This window comes from Pagrus pagrus (genome assembly GCF_965226575.1).
Source record: "Pagrus pagrus genome assembly, chromosome: 24".
NCBI lineage: Eukaryota > Metazoa > Chordata > Actinopteri > Spariformes > Sparidae > Pagrus > Pagrus pagrus.
This window is the reverse complement of record NC_140206.1, coordinates 3,891,616-3,906,492: the sequence shown is the minus strand read 5'-3', so window position 1 is coordinate 3,906,492 and position 14,877 is coordinate 3,891,616. Positions and strand designations below refer to the sequence as shown.

Genomic DNA, 14,877 nt, shown 5'->3' with positions numbered 1-14,877 from the left:
TTCCTCTCTGCTGCTGGTCACAGGGGCAGGCTGTGCTGCACTCTGCTCTGTAGCCTCATAATGAAGTGGCATTTTGGCGGGCCAGGCCTGCACTCGGCGCTGCGTGCACCGAAGTAGGTAAACAACTCATTCATCAAGGGTTTTTTTGTGTGCCTGCCAGGAGCGGGGATTGTTCGTTATGATGGAATTTGTTCTAAGGATCAACTTATCATCTGCGTCCGGGCAGAGATGAAATAGATTTGAGGTGATGTATGGCTGTTCGGGGCGCTGGCTTGTGTGGGAATATGTGCGGCCAGCACTAAAAAAACAAATGTGAGCAATGATTTTTGAATAGTGTTGAATAAAGAAGTTAGGCTGAGGCCATAGGTCAAAATGCTGTCTGCAGAGCTGGCCTCTTGGCTTGCCAGCAATGCTTGTTGTTGCTACTGATGCAATTTGACACTCCTCCCCCACATAACTGAGTCAGGACACAACTAAATACAGCGTGAATAACAGCATGCATTTAGTAGAAAACGTCTAATCATAGTAGTGCTAACACCTTGCTGCATGCTTTGAATAAAAGCAGCAGTGACGTCTGAAGAAAGTCTTCCACATATCCTGAAAATATTCTGTACTAGTTCTGTCATGTTGTGTGGAAGAAGAAGCAGTCAAGTTTAGACTGTGTGTGTCTGAATGTGAATGTGTGTGTGTGTGTGTCAGAGAGATATGGAGGGAGGGGAATTGAAACTTGGCTCTGAGGTCAGGTTGGGTTCAGGCGATGAGATTTTGTACGCTGTGAGGGCTGGATGGGGATACAGTCACCCAGAAATGAAAATTCAGTCATTATCTACTCATGACCACTGCCGATGGAGCATTTGGGGAAGTTTTGTTGCAGTGTTCACAGCTGAAGTAGCTGGGGACCCGTTTTAAAACACCAAAAAGTAACATAAAATGTCTCTGTACAGCTCGTCCGGCATAATCCAAGTCTCTGGAAGCTGTATTGATTTGGAAAGACGTTATTTACACACTTTTAAAACGACCCTGGAAGACCGGTCAAGCTAACGTGTTTAGCTTAGCAGCTACGCTGAAGGTTTCTGGATGGGTCATATTGGTGTTTGGGACTAGATTGATCAAAAACCTTCAAGAAATACAGGTCAAAAATCATTTTAAAAAGATACAGCTCACCACATCTGACCTCTCTTCCTGCACCACCGTCATCAATCCCTTCCTCCCTGACTTGCCGGTTAGAAATGCATCCCACCACTTGCCTTGAGGGCAGCTCCTGGCAGGCTTGGTTAAAGATTTTTTTACACCATTTATAGCCGTTTGACTATCACAGGTATTAGACACCAGGGCCAGCATGGGAGACCATTGGCCTGCGGCAAGATAACCACCTGGCGGCAGATTCTCAGGTCCCACTGCAAAGTGTGGTGAGGTGTTAGGCCTTGGTACTTAATCAGTGTTTCTGTGATGTGATGGTGATTATCATAAAAGTGATTATAGAGGCGATAAGGGGGGAAAGATAGGAGTACTGATGAGTATTGTTCTCTGGATGAAATTATGTATTCTAGTGGCCAAGTTGTGTGATTATATTCATTTAATATTTTCTCCTGCAGGAGTGTAATCTTGTTGCTGCGGCTGAATGAATAGAGGTAACTGTGCACAGAGACACTATTTTACAGTAGACAGTAATTTTACAGAGCAGAGTGGCCTGGCTCTCACTGGAGTTAACACTCAATCAGATAGTGTCGTGACATGGCAGGGGTGGTCGGGTTGGCTCGGGTGAGCTGGTCACAAAGACTGCACTCTTTCCATGGGCAGGAGGAGGGCACATGGAGGTGGTGAAGGGGGGTTGGGGGCATTAAAAACCACAGCACTCAGCAACTGAATCCAATCCCTTTAATCCCCGCTGGTATGCCTGAGCGACAAACGCCCATTGGTCTCCGCCTCAATTAGCGCTGATGGAGCCGGTTGCCGGACGGGTCAGGAGAGCGTCTGGATCTCTCGCCACGAATTGACGCAGCCTGCACCGTTTGCACAAGGAGCAAATACCAGCGAAGCCCCCCCGTGTCCCAGCTCCAGTCGGCCACTGCATACCGTACATTCTTTACAGGACGAGCAATTTAAAACTCCTCGTTATCTCTCGCAGGGTACTGTAGAAGGATCTGCAAAAAAAAAAACCCCTTCCCTCGGCTCCCCCCGTCCTCTCTGTGCTTGGATTGTTTGGATTTATTTGAAGGGTGTGTTAAGTGCCACTTGGGCTTAAAGCTGAACCGTGGATTGAGTTTGCAGCGATATTGCAATATCACCAAAGCCTGCAGCATGGGCATTTCAATTCATTTTTATAAAACAAGCAATCAATGAGTGGAGAATGGAGGGGGTGGGAGGCACAGAGAGAAGGAGACTGGCAGACAAGCTATTATATATATGAGGAGATTGGTCCTTTGTGAGTCCAGTCCAGTTCAGTGAGAGATATTTCCCATAATCCACTGCTGTAAAGCTATTGAATGTGCCTCTAGCACCCATCACAAGGTAATGCAGGCTTACAATAAAACCTTTAGAAACGGTTCATATTGCACACTGTCAATGCAATCAAAATATGATACGTCGTGTTCACCTTCTGCAGCTTCGCTTTCACTGGAAACCAAAAGAGGAGAAAGTCTAAAAGTGTACAGAAATGCTCTCTGTGGTCAAGGTTAGCCCGCACTGGATCACAGGCTGCTGTCGCTGATGTGTGGAACTAATGCGCCGACCCATTCCGAGTCATCTCACGTGGCCCCCTCCAAGACACGTCGTCCGCCATTCAATTACGTCCACTGTTTGCACTCGCCTGGCTCGCATTTGGACAAGACAAACCAATAAACGCCGTGGAGTCAATAAATCCCCCTCTTTCATCCATCAGACGACCTCGCTGACTCCTGGCTCGTCTTTATATTTAGTGTAAACTAATGACGCATTCTGGTCACGGGGCCTCTCACGAGCCAAAATAAAAACACTTGTGTATTTTTAATTGGGATTGTATTACAGGTGCAGTAAGCTAAGAATTTGACTCCCCCCAATGCAGAGAAGAAATATATCTGCAGGCTTTATAGATTTGTTTATCAATACCGATGATGACTCAGTTATTGCCAGGCACCGCTGAGGGTTTCAAAACTCTCTCTTTCCCGTCAATACTGCTTGGGAGGAAAAACATTAAGAGTTTCAAGACCGAACAGATCCCGGTTTCACCTTGCTGGCAATTCAGATGCTGGCTTGAGCAACAAGTCGGCTACAAGAGCTACAAAGCTTTTCAGTGCCAAGGTACAAAACAAGTATTATTCCAGTTATCGGCACACCTGGCACTGATTTACGACCAACACCTACACCAAGAATGACAACCAAAACGATGATGTGAGCATCCACACTGATGAATGATAAAGTTTTGTAAACAGTGGCGGCGAGCAAGTGCTACACGTTTCAGCTGTGTTGGCACAAACAACAAAAAACCCTGAAGGAGATGATTTCAAGACATCCTCCAAAGATGAGGGTGGAAAGGAGAATCCAACACTCTATTACAAGAGTTGCTGTCTTTTGCCTTTATATTCATATTTTCGTATGACCAACAGCAATTATCCTGGCGATCGTCAAAGAACATCAGTAAAGACAAGACCAGCGGGCAGTACATGTCAGATCAAATGAACAATATTATGTTATATAAATATTTAGGAAGTTGTATAAATAACCTTGACTGAGTGATTAGAGCAGACCCTCTAAAAAGTCTTTAAATGTCCATAAATCAGCTTACATTTAGGAGGTCGGCTGCAAATATTATGAGCACTGCAGCAACATTATTTCATAGAAAAATATCCCCAAAAACAAACGTTTGGATTTTCCATTGGCTGCTGTTCATCAAATCACTCTGAAAGTGACACCAAAGATATGATTCGACAGTTACATCGTTACAGTTGTGGTGTTTACGCCGCCATCAATTTGAGTTAAGACTATTTTTTTATAATTATTAGTTTGTTCCTGGTCTGACTGACTTTTTCTATCCGTGTTGATTACAGGAGAGAATAAATGTCGGCCGAAGACCTGTTGATGTGTTTGTAGCTCACATGGCTGCCGCTCGATGCATCCTAAATGACATTTGAGGTTTATTAGATAGTCGCACACAGTGACAGCAACAATAATGGCAGGATGATGAACCCGCAATATCACGAGGGAACAGTGTTCACCCGGGCCCCGCCGAGTCCCCGAGACACCATTACCCTTTAGTGGTTTTGGTGATAAGAGGTTGGAGCGACCTTCACGACAGTGAGGAATCTTGGCAAGAGATGGACAAAGACGAAGAGGAGGAGGAGGAGGAGGAGGAGGAAGGAGGGAGCGTAAAGCAGGCGAGGACCCTTGAGAGAGCCTGAAACAAGAGCATGATGAATGTACAGCTCGCAGTTTTTAATCAAGGATCAAAGCAGGGCCTCTCCGTCTGAGCAGCCAGCCTGTCTAGACTGAAACTCTCCCAAGCACATAAAGCAACATCTGCAGGATGCATTAATTACAGTAAAGAACTGTTCTGGACTGTTCTCTGTGGTACCGACACATCAAGAGGTCGAGAATAAGATAAAATACTCTTGTATTTATCCAAAAAAGTGATGATTTATATTGTGAGACTTTAAATATCTCCAAAAGTACAGGCTCCTTCCTAAAAGGCGGTGACGTTTTCCAACCCTGAACTCACCCTCTTCCCTATCATTTGTCCTAATTTCAGTCAGTAATGGTTACAGGGGCAATTCATCGACTTCCCATTATAGAGGTGCGCTCGGCCTGCATTTACATTTTAGGCTTTTAGCTGATGCTCTTATCCAGCATGACTTACAATAAGCCGAGCAGGTAGGGTTCTGCTCAAGGGCGCGCTGACAGGATGAATGCCTGTAGCGGATGTCGAACATTTGACCTTTTGCTTACAGGGTGGCCTCACGCCGGCCTCGATGACCCCACCTGCCTCCTACGGCTGCACAATTAATCAGGCTTAGTCACACATCACAAGTATACAATTACTCATCACAGAAGCTGAGTATTCCTCGAGTATCATTTCTTTTAATTATTACCCGCCGGACTATTTAGAAGCAGAAAGGCCAAAAGAATTAAGCTCTCATAATAATGGAGTCTGATTATCATGTGATTAATAGCTTTGATTATAATATTTAGCAGCGTAATCAGCTCAAACTGTCTTCCTGTGTCTTCTTCCAAGCTTACACCTCTGCTTCCTCAAAGGAGCTGAAAGCTGAATTAAATATGTATGTTATTTTAGTCCCTTCACTGCCTCTACACTGCTGTTATAAAAAGACCCAGAGACTTACAAGAATTTAAAATAAAACTCGGTGTTTGGTTTGACCCGTCAGGAGTATCTAAAGGTTTACTACATCAGATGGTGAAAAGAAGACTTTTAAATGATTTCCTACAATTATTTAAGCTGATAAAGTGGTGCTTTTTCCAGTATATTGTCCCGTGTGGAGACACTCAGGAGCAGGTTGAAACGAATCCCTGCCGAGAAAGAAAGAAAATCCCCTAAATAGCAATTATGCTGTTTTGATGATTCTTAATTGTAGTGAAAGTTTAGATAGTCACTTATGTGGTGAGTGTGTTTTAAGAGGCCTTGGGCTTTCGAAACCTGATCAAACATTATTGTGTAATTTAAAAAAAAAGGTTACCTGCAGTGCCTTCTACCAATGATACACACAAGTGGCTAGAATTGGTTTGTTTTCAGTGTAGTTCAGTGACCAGAGAAACTCGGCCAACATGTAAACAAGCAGTGACGCAGGGATCGTATTCAACTTTCCAAAGGTCATCTACACTTTTGTTTTCCCCTTTTTAATGTTGTTTTGTTTCTCGTGCAAAAGTAAAAGGAGATTTAGTTGAGTGCAGTTAAAATTTTGTTAAAATTCAGTTTGGCCCGTTTCTGGCGTCAATGTTTAGCTCCAAAGTCCTTTTTCGTAGATTATTACACACTTTAACCTCAAAAACGCAGCTTTACCACATCAGAAGTGCCATTTTCTCAAAGTAAGAAGTACGTAAGAGACTCTGACGTCACCGAAGTGTACACAAAAACCATCTGTGTTGCTTGCAGAGTTCGGAGAGCAGAAAACACCTGGCTACAATCTAAATTTATCGAGTTCGAGTACTTTTTTGTAAATCATTTCTCACTTAAGACTATAACAAATTAAAAGTGCAATGTTCTCAAAGTAATCGGTGAAGTAGAAGACATCACCGAAATGTACACAAAAACCATCCGTGCTGCTTGCAGAGTGAACGCAGAAAACACCTGGCCATAATCTAAATTTATCCGGTCATAATTTCCCCAGCCGAGTCCGGCAACAAGCCGTTTCTGGTCACCATTTTACCTCCACGAACATGAACTGGTCCTTGTTTTTATGATGTTAAAGGTGCAGAATGATACACAGCCCTGGAAGGAAGCAGTCCGACTAGTTGGGCCCGATGGGAAATCGAGGCTACATCTGGCCTTAACAAATACACCTGTGCTTTTGGAGCCTAATGCATAATGCAAGAGAACATATTAGAAATAGATAGGTGGGGGAAAAAAATGGGACAGAGCTAGTAGCCGGCCTCTGGCCACTCGAGGAAACGTCGAAAAACACTGCAGCAGGAGGGTACAGGAGGGTTGAGTCACAGTGGAAATGGTTATAAATGTAGTGACGACTAAATAAATCAGTTTTTATTTAAGTCGGGCCACATTTCCTTCTGGTTTTACACTTCTGAAAGTAGTTGTATGTATTTATGGGTTTCACAAGAGATACAGAGAGAAGCACAGCTTTTCGAGCCAAACCACAAAAAAAAAGAGAAGTTTTAAAAATATTGCTGGCAAAAGCTTCGCAAGTGGATAGTTCCTCGATTTCCACTCTCAGTTCAGTGTCATGGTTTTTTCAGTAAATAAATAATGAAGTAAATAATCAACTCAGCCAGCCAGAGTAAACATTAGTTTTAGTCAGCCACTAGGACACTTTGTAACAGCACAGTTTGTCTTCATTTAAGTTTCAGGATTTTAAATTCTTCATCTGTTCGGAGTGTTTTTCAAAGTTTGTAGTTTAACACTAAAAAACACTTGATTAACTGTTTCTGGGACGGGGTGGCAGTACAAGTGTTTTTTTGAGGCGAAGCCAGAAGAAACCTTTTCACCATTAATCAACAACTTGTTTTTTGGGGGGTTTTCAGTAAATTGTACTCGAATGATCAATTGACTATAAGAAACAATCAATAATGGTGAGACTTAGTTGCAGCTCTAACTTTAAAAGGTCTCGTCTTTATCGGTAACGCTTTATTATTATATTAACCTTCTTTATAAGGCCCTTATAAGATGTTTATTAAGTGATTAGTTGCATAATAAAACACATCTATGACGAGGATGAGCTGTTCCTTTAATAAAAACATCTACTTTCTAGGTCTTGGATTTGTTTATATTTCACATTCGCAGTTCGATGTTGTGTGAAAACGATAAAACGCGGATGTTTGAGGGAAAGGTGTCTTTGTCTACTTCAGTCCTCTGTCAGGAGGTCAGAGGTCAGGATCGACTGTAAAGCACCGAGCTTGGAGCCGCTCAAAAAACTCTTAAGCGTCGGGGAGCGCTTGATGACAGAGAGGCTTCATCTGGTGGCGGGGAAGTCAACCATTTCGTCCAGTTAATGCAGCTGGTAAATGTTGGTTTTCCCCAGTTCAACGGGACAGAACACAGACACCGGCCTGATGATCGACTGAGTTCACATTACCGTTTCAAGTTGAGTTTGATGTGTAGCAGAGCTGAAACTGAATCATCAGATCTGTTGTGCTGCTGGGGATTTGGAAAGAAAAAAAAAAAAGAAAAAAAACCCTCAGAGCTGCTTCATCCTCGCCATATTGATGTAACCTTACACTGGTGTGCAAGAGGATCAATGTCTGTGTGAAACTGCTGCAGTGTACAAAAAAGGAGGCCAAATGTGAAGGTAGAACCGGAGTCTCGACTTTAGACATCTATCGGCCTCTGTGGTGGAAACATGCACAAATCTAAAGAGACGTTTTCCCCCCAAATTACCAGCAAAACATGACTTTTACATCGGGGAATGACCTCTACAGCCGGCGGTTGATTGCATGAGCTGCATTCACATTAGGTTAGAAGAAGATGAGGAACAACTATTAACTCATTTACTCGTCAGAAAAATGTGGTGGCCGTCAGGTCAAATGGTCAAACAACGGGCAAATATTTGCAAGAAATCCTGCACATGTTGCTCCCTTTTAGTTTGCATAATTGGCTGTTTATCTAACATTTGGGTTGTTGGCACGTGTTGGCACACTTCTTCAATTTCTGACACCTCACTGGAAACATCAGGCTAAAAAAAACCCTCCACCACATGTCTAATTTGTAATCACCACCAAGTTCCTCTCAGCCTGCAGCTCATGCTCATATTAAATCTGACATCTGGATCTGAACGTGCCATAAGTTAGGAGGCAGCACGGTAAATATTTACCAATTTGCAGTTCAAGTTTGCAGGAGATCTTTCAAACTGATGACCCAAGTTGAACATCCGCCCGCTGCAGACTCACATTATCAGTTCCTTGGAAGTGAAATGTCACTTTCCAGTTCAGCAGAGCAGCGTTTCAAACTCAAAACTTACACAAGAAGCCCGTCTACAATCTCGTCACATCAACACTTTGGCAGACAACCTTGACCCGCCATGTGTTACGGCAGCATTCAAACATGCCAACATGGATCAAAACACTGGGCAGCTGCTGCATGCAACATTAAACCAGGTCAAATGTCACATTTCTTCTTTTTTGTGGGAACATACTTCTCTTCCAAACTGATCGCATATTACAGCAGCAAGCTACATCTGATATGGAGGCTTAATTAGGCAACTTTCAATGGTCAGAAATATCCAGGAATCACGTAAAAACACTAAAAGGGCTTCGTCAAATGTCTTGTTATGTCCACAACCCAAAGACATTCAGTTTACTGTCACAGAAAAGGAAAGAAACCAGAAAATATTCACATTAAGAAGCTGGAATTAGTGAATTGTGACTTTTGATCGACCATTATTTTGATAATTAACGATTGATCGATAATTAAAAATAATTGGCAATAACAATGTTTGACAATTCAATGATCATGCTCTAAACACGACACTGAACATTTGCTGGGTTAGGGTTGTCAAGGGTTAACAACTCATTAATTACTGATGAATCTGGCAAATACTTTGTCAATTAAATGACTGTTTTGGTATTTATGTGTTTGTTGTAAAGAAACTCAAACACTGTTTTTTTAAGTGTCAAACAAAAACACTTAAATTGAAGAGATCAAGATCACTATTTTCTGACATTTCATAAAGATAATAATACTAATTGTTTTCACAGTGCAAAGATACTTAATTAACAATAATATAAGACAAACTGAATGAGTAAATATTCACATTTCAAAGCTTGAAATCAGTCATTTCTCTTTGGCATTTTGACTAAAGTTGTTCCAAGTCCAATGTGCAGCAGCGCTGGAAAAATGCCTCCGAGTGTTGGAAAATGTTGGACTCGGTACCAAAGCGTACACAAGTTTATGCACTGATCCAATATCCAGAAAAAGGCAAGCAACTTGTGTAACTTCAAGCAATCCCATAACATAACATCCATAATGAGTTAGTAGCATAAAGTAGTTACAAAGATATAATATTATATATACAGATTTCTTTGAACATACTGCCGGTATCGGCTCGTAGCCAAAGTTCAGGTGTTAGACTCGGTATCAGAAAGGGGAAAAAAACAATGGTTGCAAATTAATTTTGTATCAATCGTTTAAGCTTGCTTGCTTGTCATTGTGTCTGTAACCCTGATCTAAAATCAGAAATTAACTTGGGCAAAAAAAAATTAAAACGTGTGTTGTTCAAGTTGTTATTTGGCGAAACAACTGCAGTTTTACAGACAGGCTCCCCTGCATGTCATAGTCTCTAAATAAAAACGTCAATGTTATCTTGAGATTTTTTGGCATGTTGCAATAGGCCTCATCAAATAAAACCACTCTGGGCTGAGTGCCCTGCCCTTATCTGAGGCTTCTTCTTGGTGTCGTCTTGAGCTGTGCCAATTCAACTTGGATTTCATAAAGGATTATTATTCCACCTCAAGGAGGAACCATTCATTTCCCCACTTCAGACAGTAATGAGCGACTGGAATAATCATCTGCTGCACTGTGCAGTACAGACGGCACCTGGCTTACACTCTAACCAACCCCAACTATTACCGTATTTGAGAAGCCTTTTAATTTCTACTCAAGTCCTCAAAGACACCCCAGGGCTCGCTGGGAAAGGACAATTTCTCTGCGACTTGAGATTTCATCTTACCTTTTTCCATTTCTTTACTCTCAACTGAAAAAGCTTTTATATCCAGTAGGTACACTGTGGAAACCAGGTTATTCACTGCCATTTACCTCCACGCAGCACAGAAAAGCTGCTGCACAAGTGTGGAAACATTAGATAATAACTAAAATATTGAGCTGCAACTAATGGTTATTATCAAATGTGCTGTTTTGTCCACAACACAAAGATATTCAGTTTATTGTAACAGCGGAGGAAGGAAGCCAGAAAATATTCACATTCAAGAAGCTGGAATCAGATAATTTTTACCTTTTTTCTATCTTAAAAAAATTAATTGTAATAGTTGATGATTAATTGTAGTAGTTGAACAGTTGCAGTTCTACAACGACAAGAAAAAACCCTGCTTCCTCATCAGATTTTTATTTCCTTTACCCAACGCTTACTCAAACCATATATCATCTGTGGTTACTTTAATCTCTGCCTGTCGATCACAATCCAAAACCAACAGATAACACAAAGTTTAACTATTGCTGCATGTAACATCGTTCTTGTTGGACGCATGTTTTAAAAAAATGGAAGTTAATAACCGTTATACCGTATATCAACTTTCTTCCGTGTGAAGACAACAACCATCATGTTCCCAATGACCTTGTTGGTCCATTAAAGTTGATTTCCTGGTTATACACATCACTTGGTACCATTTGAGCATCCTGTGAGGCTAAACTGTCTAATTTAGGGAGGTGGAGCAGGTTCGCTGAAGGCTTAAGGTCATCTCAAGCAATCATCGTCATTGGCTGCATCCAATGGAGCATCAAGCCATCGAACTGGTACAACTACACGAAATACAAACAGTGATTTTAACAATACTGACGCCTTCTTTTTACACCGATGTTTAAAGGTGCAATTTGTAAGAAAGTCGATTGTTGAGTCTTATTCCTAACTCCTCAAATACTGGTGATTAGAGCTGCAACAATAAAAGTGCAATTTCTCAAGGGGGAAAATTTTCCGGTTGTTTCTCGTTTCTTTACTTCTCTGTGAAAATAAACTGAATATCTTTGGATTGTGGACAAAACAGGACATTTGAATGACATAAAATTATGGAAGTACGCATCGCATTTTCCCCATAACCCAACCTGACATCTTCAAATGACTTCTTTGGTCCAGCCAACAGTCCAAAACCCAAAGACTCTTCATTTACTGTCATAAAAGACAGAGAAAAGCAACAAATCCTCACATTTAAGAAGCTGGAACCAGCAACTGTTTGACATTTTTGCCAGAAAAATGAAATAAAATTAACTAACTCTTGTTTCACACTAAATATTTAGTCTTGTAAATATCTGCTGGCATGATGAAAGCAAGCTGAAAATGCCCTTTTAAACCCACTGCGAGCAGATCAACACGAGAAATTACTTCTAAGCCCACCCACATCCACATAACCACTACGCTCTGGAAGAAAAGCACCACTCTCCGGTTGACCCCTTTCTCCTTATTGTCACCTCGTCGACCCCGCTGGCATTCAGTGAGCATCCACCCCTGGGACACGAGGACGCATTCCCAGGCGTGGAGGCTGAATATCGCCTTGTTGTGGCCATTTTTATTGTAATAATTCTGGCTGAGCGTGCTGTACAAAAAGGTTAAGCCCACCTACACAGAGTTTACCCACATTCTTATATATGAGTCATCACCTTCCATGACCTTTTGAGGGAATATACATGCGTCATTGATCTACATGTTTGGATTTAAAAGCTTTTTGAGGGACTTTTAAAGCAGATTATTTTTGGGGTTTATTCTAAATTAAATGATGGTTATTTGTCAGCTTGAGTTTTGGACCTTAACTTATTTTTATATCCATATCAGCCCCATCTAATGTTGGATTTTCCTCTGTTAATTGCATAAATATGCGTACTGCAAAGTTGCAATAAGTCTGCAAGTAGCCGATTTGCATTGGTACGTCCCACAAGGAGCCCTTCAAGGACCCCTTATGGCCCCATCTGCAACATGTTCAATGCACATCCACACACATGGAGGGCACCAACAGTAAGGGGGGGATGGCAGAGAGGGATTTACCCCCCATCTCCCCCCCTCAAACTGGGTTGCATTGCACTGCATCCCTCCACATTTAACAACATGCACTCTGCAGAGGCAACAATAAGCATTTGCACTGGATCCTCCACAGCTGATAATGTATAACCCCCACCTCTCCACACCCACCTGAAGAGCAGGAGATGAGGAAAACGGCGAAGGCCAGTTTGGTGGCGTCTCCCATTTTCCATCCGAATCTGATCCTCTGACTAGAAAGAGAATAAAAAACAAAACAAAAACCAAAAAAAAAAAAACACCCAAAAAGATGTGGAAATCAAGGAGTCAAATTAAAAGTCTTGCTGCTCCAGAGAGCACTGTCTCTGCAAAAAGGACATTTTTTTTTTTTTAAATGTCAAGATCAAGCTTAAATCCAAAATATCCCAATAATGCCAGTCCAAAAAAAAAGAGGGGAGGAGGAGGAGGGGGTGAAGAAGAAGAGGAGGGGATGGTCGGTGGTATTTTCCAGGTTTTTAAAGGCAAGCAAAGGAGGACGACTTGTTGGCATGCGAGCCAGAGGTGTCATGTATTTGCCAGGTCTGCAGCATTGTCATGAACAGACCCCGTGTGTTCACCTGTGCCTCCTGGTGTTTAACCTGTTATCTTCGGAGCAGCGGAGCAGACAGCCGAGCCACAGCCGGGCAGGGCTAACATCCATCGGACTGGAAATCGAGCGCACTCCGCTCTCCAATCAAACTTCTCCTCGACGAGCTCCGTCGCATAGCTTTAAAATGTCAAAAATGTCGTTGAATACAACATTTCCAGGCTCCCCTCACAGGGACAGCGGGTTTAAAGCGTGTGTCGCTGTTGTTGTATTCCGTGCGGAAGCCTCAGGTTTCGTCCCGACAGTCCGGCGGGGCTGCCCGGCCACAACCACAGCTCCGTCCGCTCCAAGAGGGAAACAACCGATTACGCGGCTCCCTCCGGTGTGTTAGTCCGCTCCAAAGTGCGCCAAACAGCCGTCCCTCCGTCGAAGAGACTCGCACGAACGAGTGGAAACACTATCGTATGATGGCAATAACCTCTAAAGCTGCCGTTAATCCGTGTAGCTAACGCAGCTATCGAGTTTAGGACGAGCTGGTTTTCCCAAGTCCGTCTCCTCCTCGCCTCCTCTGGTCGGGACAATTTCAAGATGGCGTCACCGTCCCGCGGCAAGTGCACCGAGTTTATATACGAGGCTTCCGGTGAAGCGTTTCAAAATAAAATGTTCAACGCGATGGGAATGTTTTTGTTGGGGTTTTTTTATAAACTCAAAATACATTATGTCATTGTTTCCTGTGTTATGTAATGAATCCATTGTGACTGTATGTACTAGAAATGTATAAAATGCTACAGTGGTAGAGTTTGAGATTGAGATTAACACAGCTGGTAGTGGTTATAGTCCAATATTTAGACAAATGAATGAACAAACAACACTAAACAAGGTCGGTGTTATGTTGTTTGATTAAATATTAATAGTATACTGTTACCTTATGGTTGAGCGCCTATGTCAAGAACTAGTTTTGTGATCTTCTTTCTTTTAGTTTGCAGTAAAATATATTTAAAATCAAGATCCAAGATGTTAATTGTTGCTCATTGCTCAACATGTTCATCTGGCATCTTATTTTGCTTTGCATTATAGGTTTTATTTTTCTAATCAATAATAATCCTCTATCAAATATTACGTTATCAAATATGCTGTACTTTGGACATTTAATTGGTGTTTTGTTGTTTGATTAAATACATATATTTCTTTAGGAATTTGCACCATATTAACTAAGGTGGGTGTCCTGTATTGCTACCTAATGGTATGGGCAAAAATCTAGTTTTATGGTCAATGAAAGTGTTTTTTTGTTTTGTTTTTTCTATCAGGAATAAATCAAACATCAAAATTAAATATTGGCTAATCAAATATGCTGCAGTTTGTATTTTTAGTTGTGTATTTCCACGGTTTTTCGAGCATTTACAGTCCAATATTTAGACAAATAAATGAATATATAATACTAGGTAAGGTTGGATATTTAGTTGGTAGTCTGTTGTTTGATAAAACACATGTATTTCTTTAGGAATCTGCACCATATCAACTAAGGTGGGCCCAGTATTGTAACTAAATGGTAGGGTACTATGTCAAAATGTAGATTTATGACCTTCACTGTTTTAATTTGCATTAAAATATGATTTAAAGGGGACATATTATGCAAAACTGACTTTTTCCTTGCTTTAGTATGTATATTTGCGTATCCGGAGTGCCTCCCCACCCCCTAAGCATGAGTTTTGACAACCATGTCAATATTTTGTACCTGGCAGAGTCAGGAATTGAGTCTCGCGAGCCGTTTGGATTTCACCCGGATTGTGACGTCACAGTCCGGGTGATTTGCATACTCTTTGCGTATCTCCTCCCACATTACGCCAGCTACCTGAACGAGGATCCGCCATTTTGTCGTCCTCGCTAATCCCTAAATTGTACGCAACAGCCTGACCGCTGCCATGTACAACCCGAAAGCCAAGCACTGCTGCTCTG

At 41.9% G+C, this 14,877-nt stretch overlaps 1 protein-coding gene across 2 annotated transcripts in view; it reads right to left on the bottom strand.

Moving 5' to 3' along the window:
* Positions 1-13,820, bottom strand: part of LOC311253034 (activin receptor type-2A-like) — a 44,238-nt gene extending 30,418 nt beyond the window's left edge. The window contains exon 1 of one of the 2 annotated variants that reach the window (XM_084346752.1): positions 12,510-13,820. In XM_084346752.1, coding sequence (XP_084202878.1) covers positions 12,510-12,564 — 55 coding nt within the window. In that variant the 5' untranslated portion in view covers positions 12,565-13,820. The remainder of the gene's footprint in view (positions 1-12,509) is intronic. The other variant, XM_084346753.1, reaches the window with a different exon arrangement.
* Between the last annotated feature and the right edge of the window lie 1,057 nt (positions 13,821-14,877).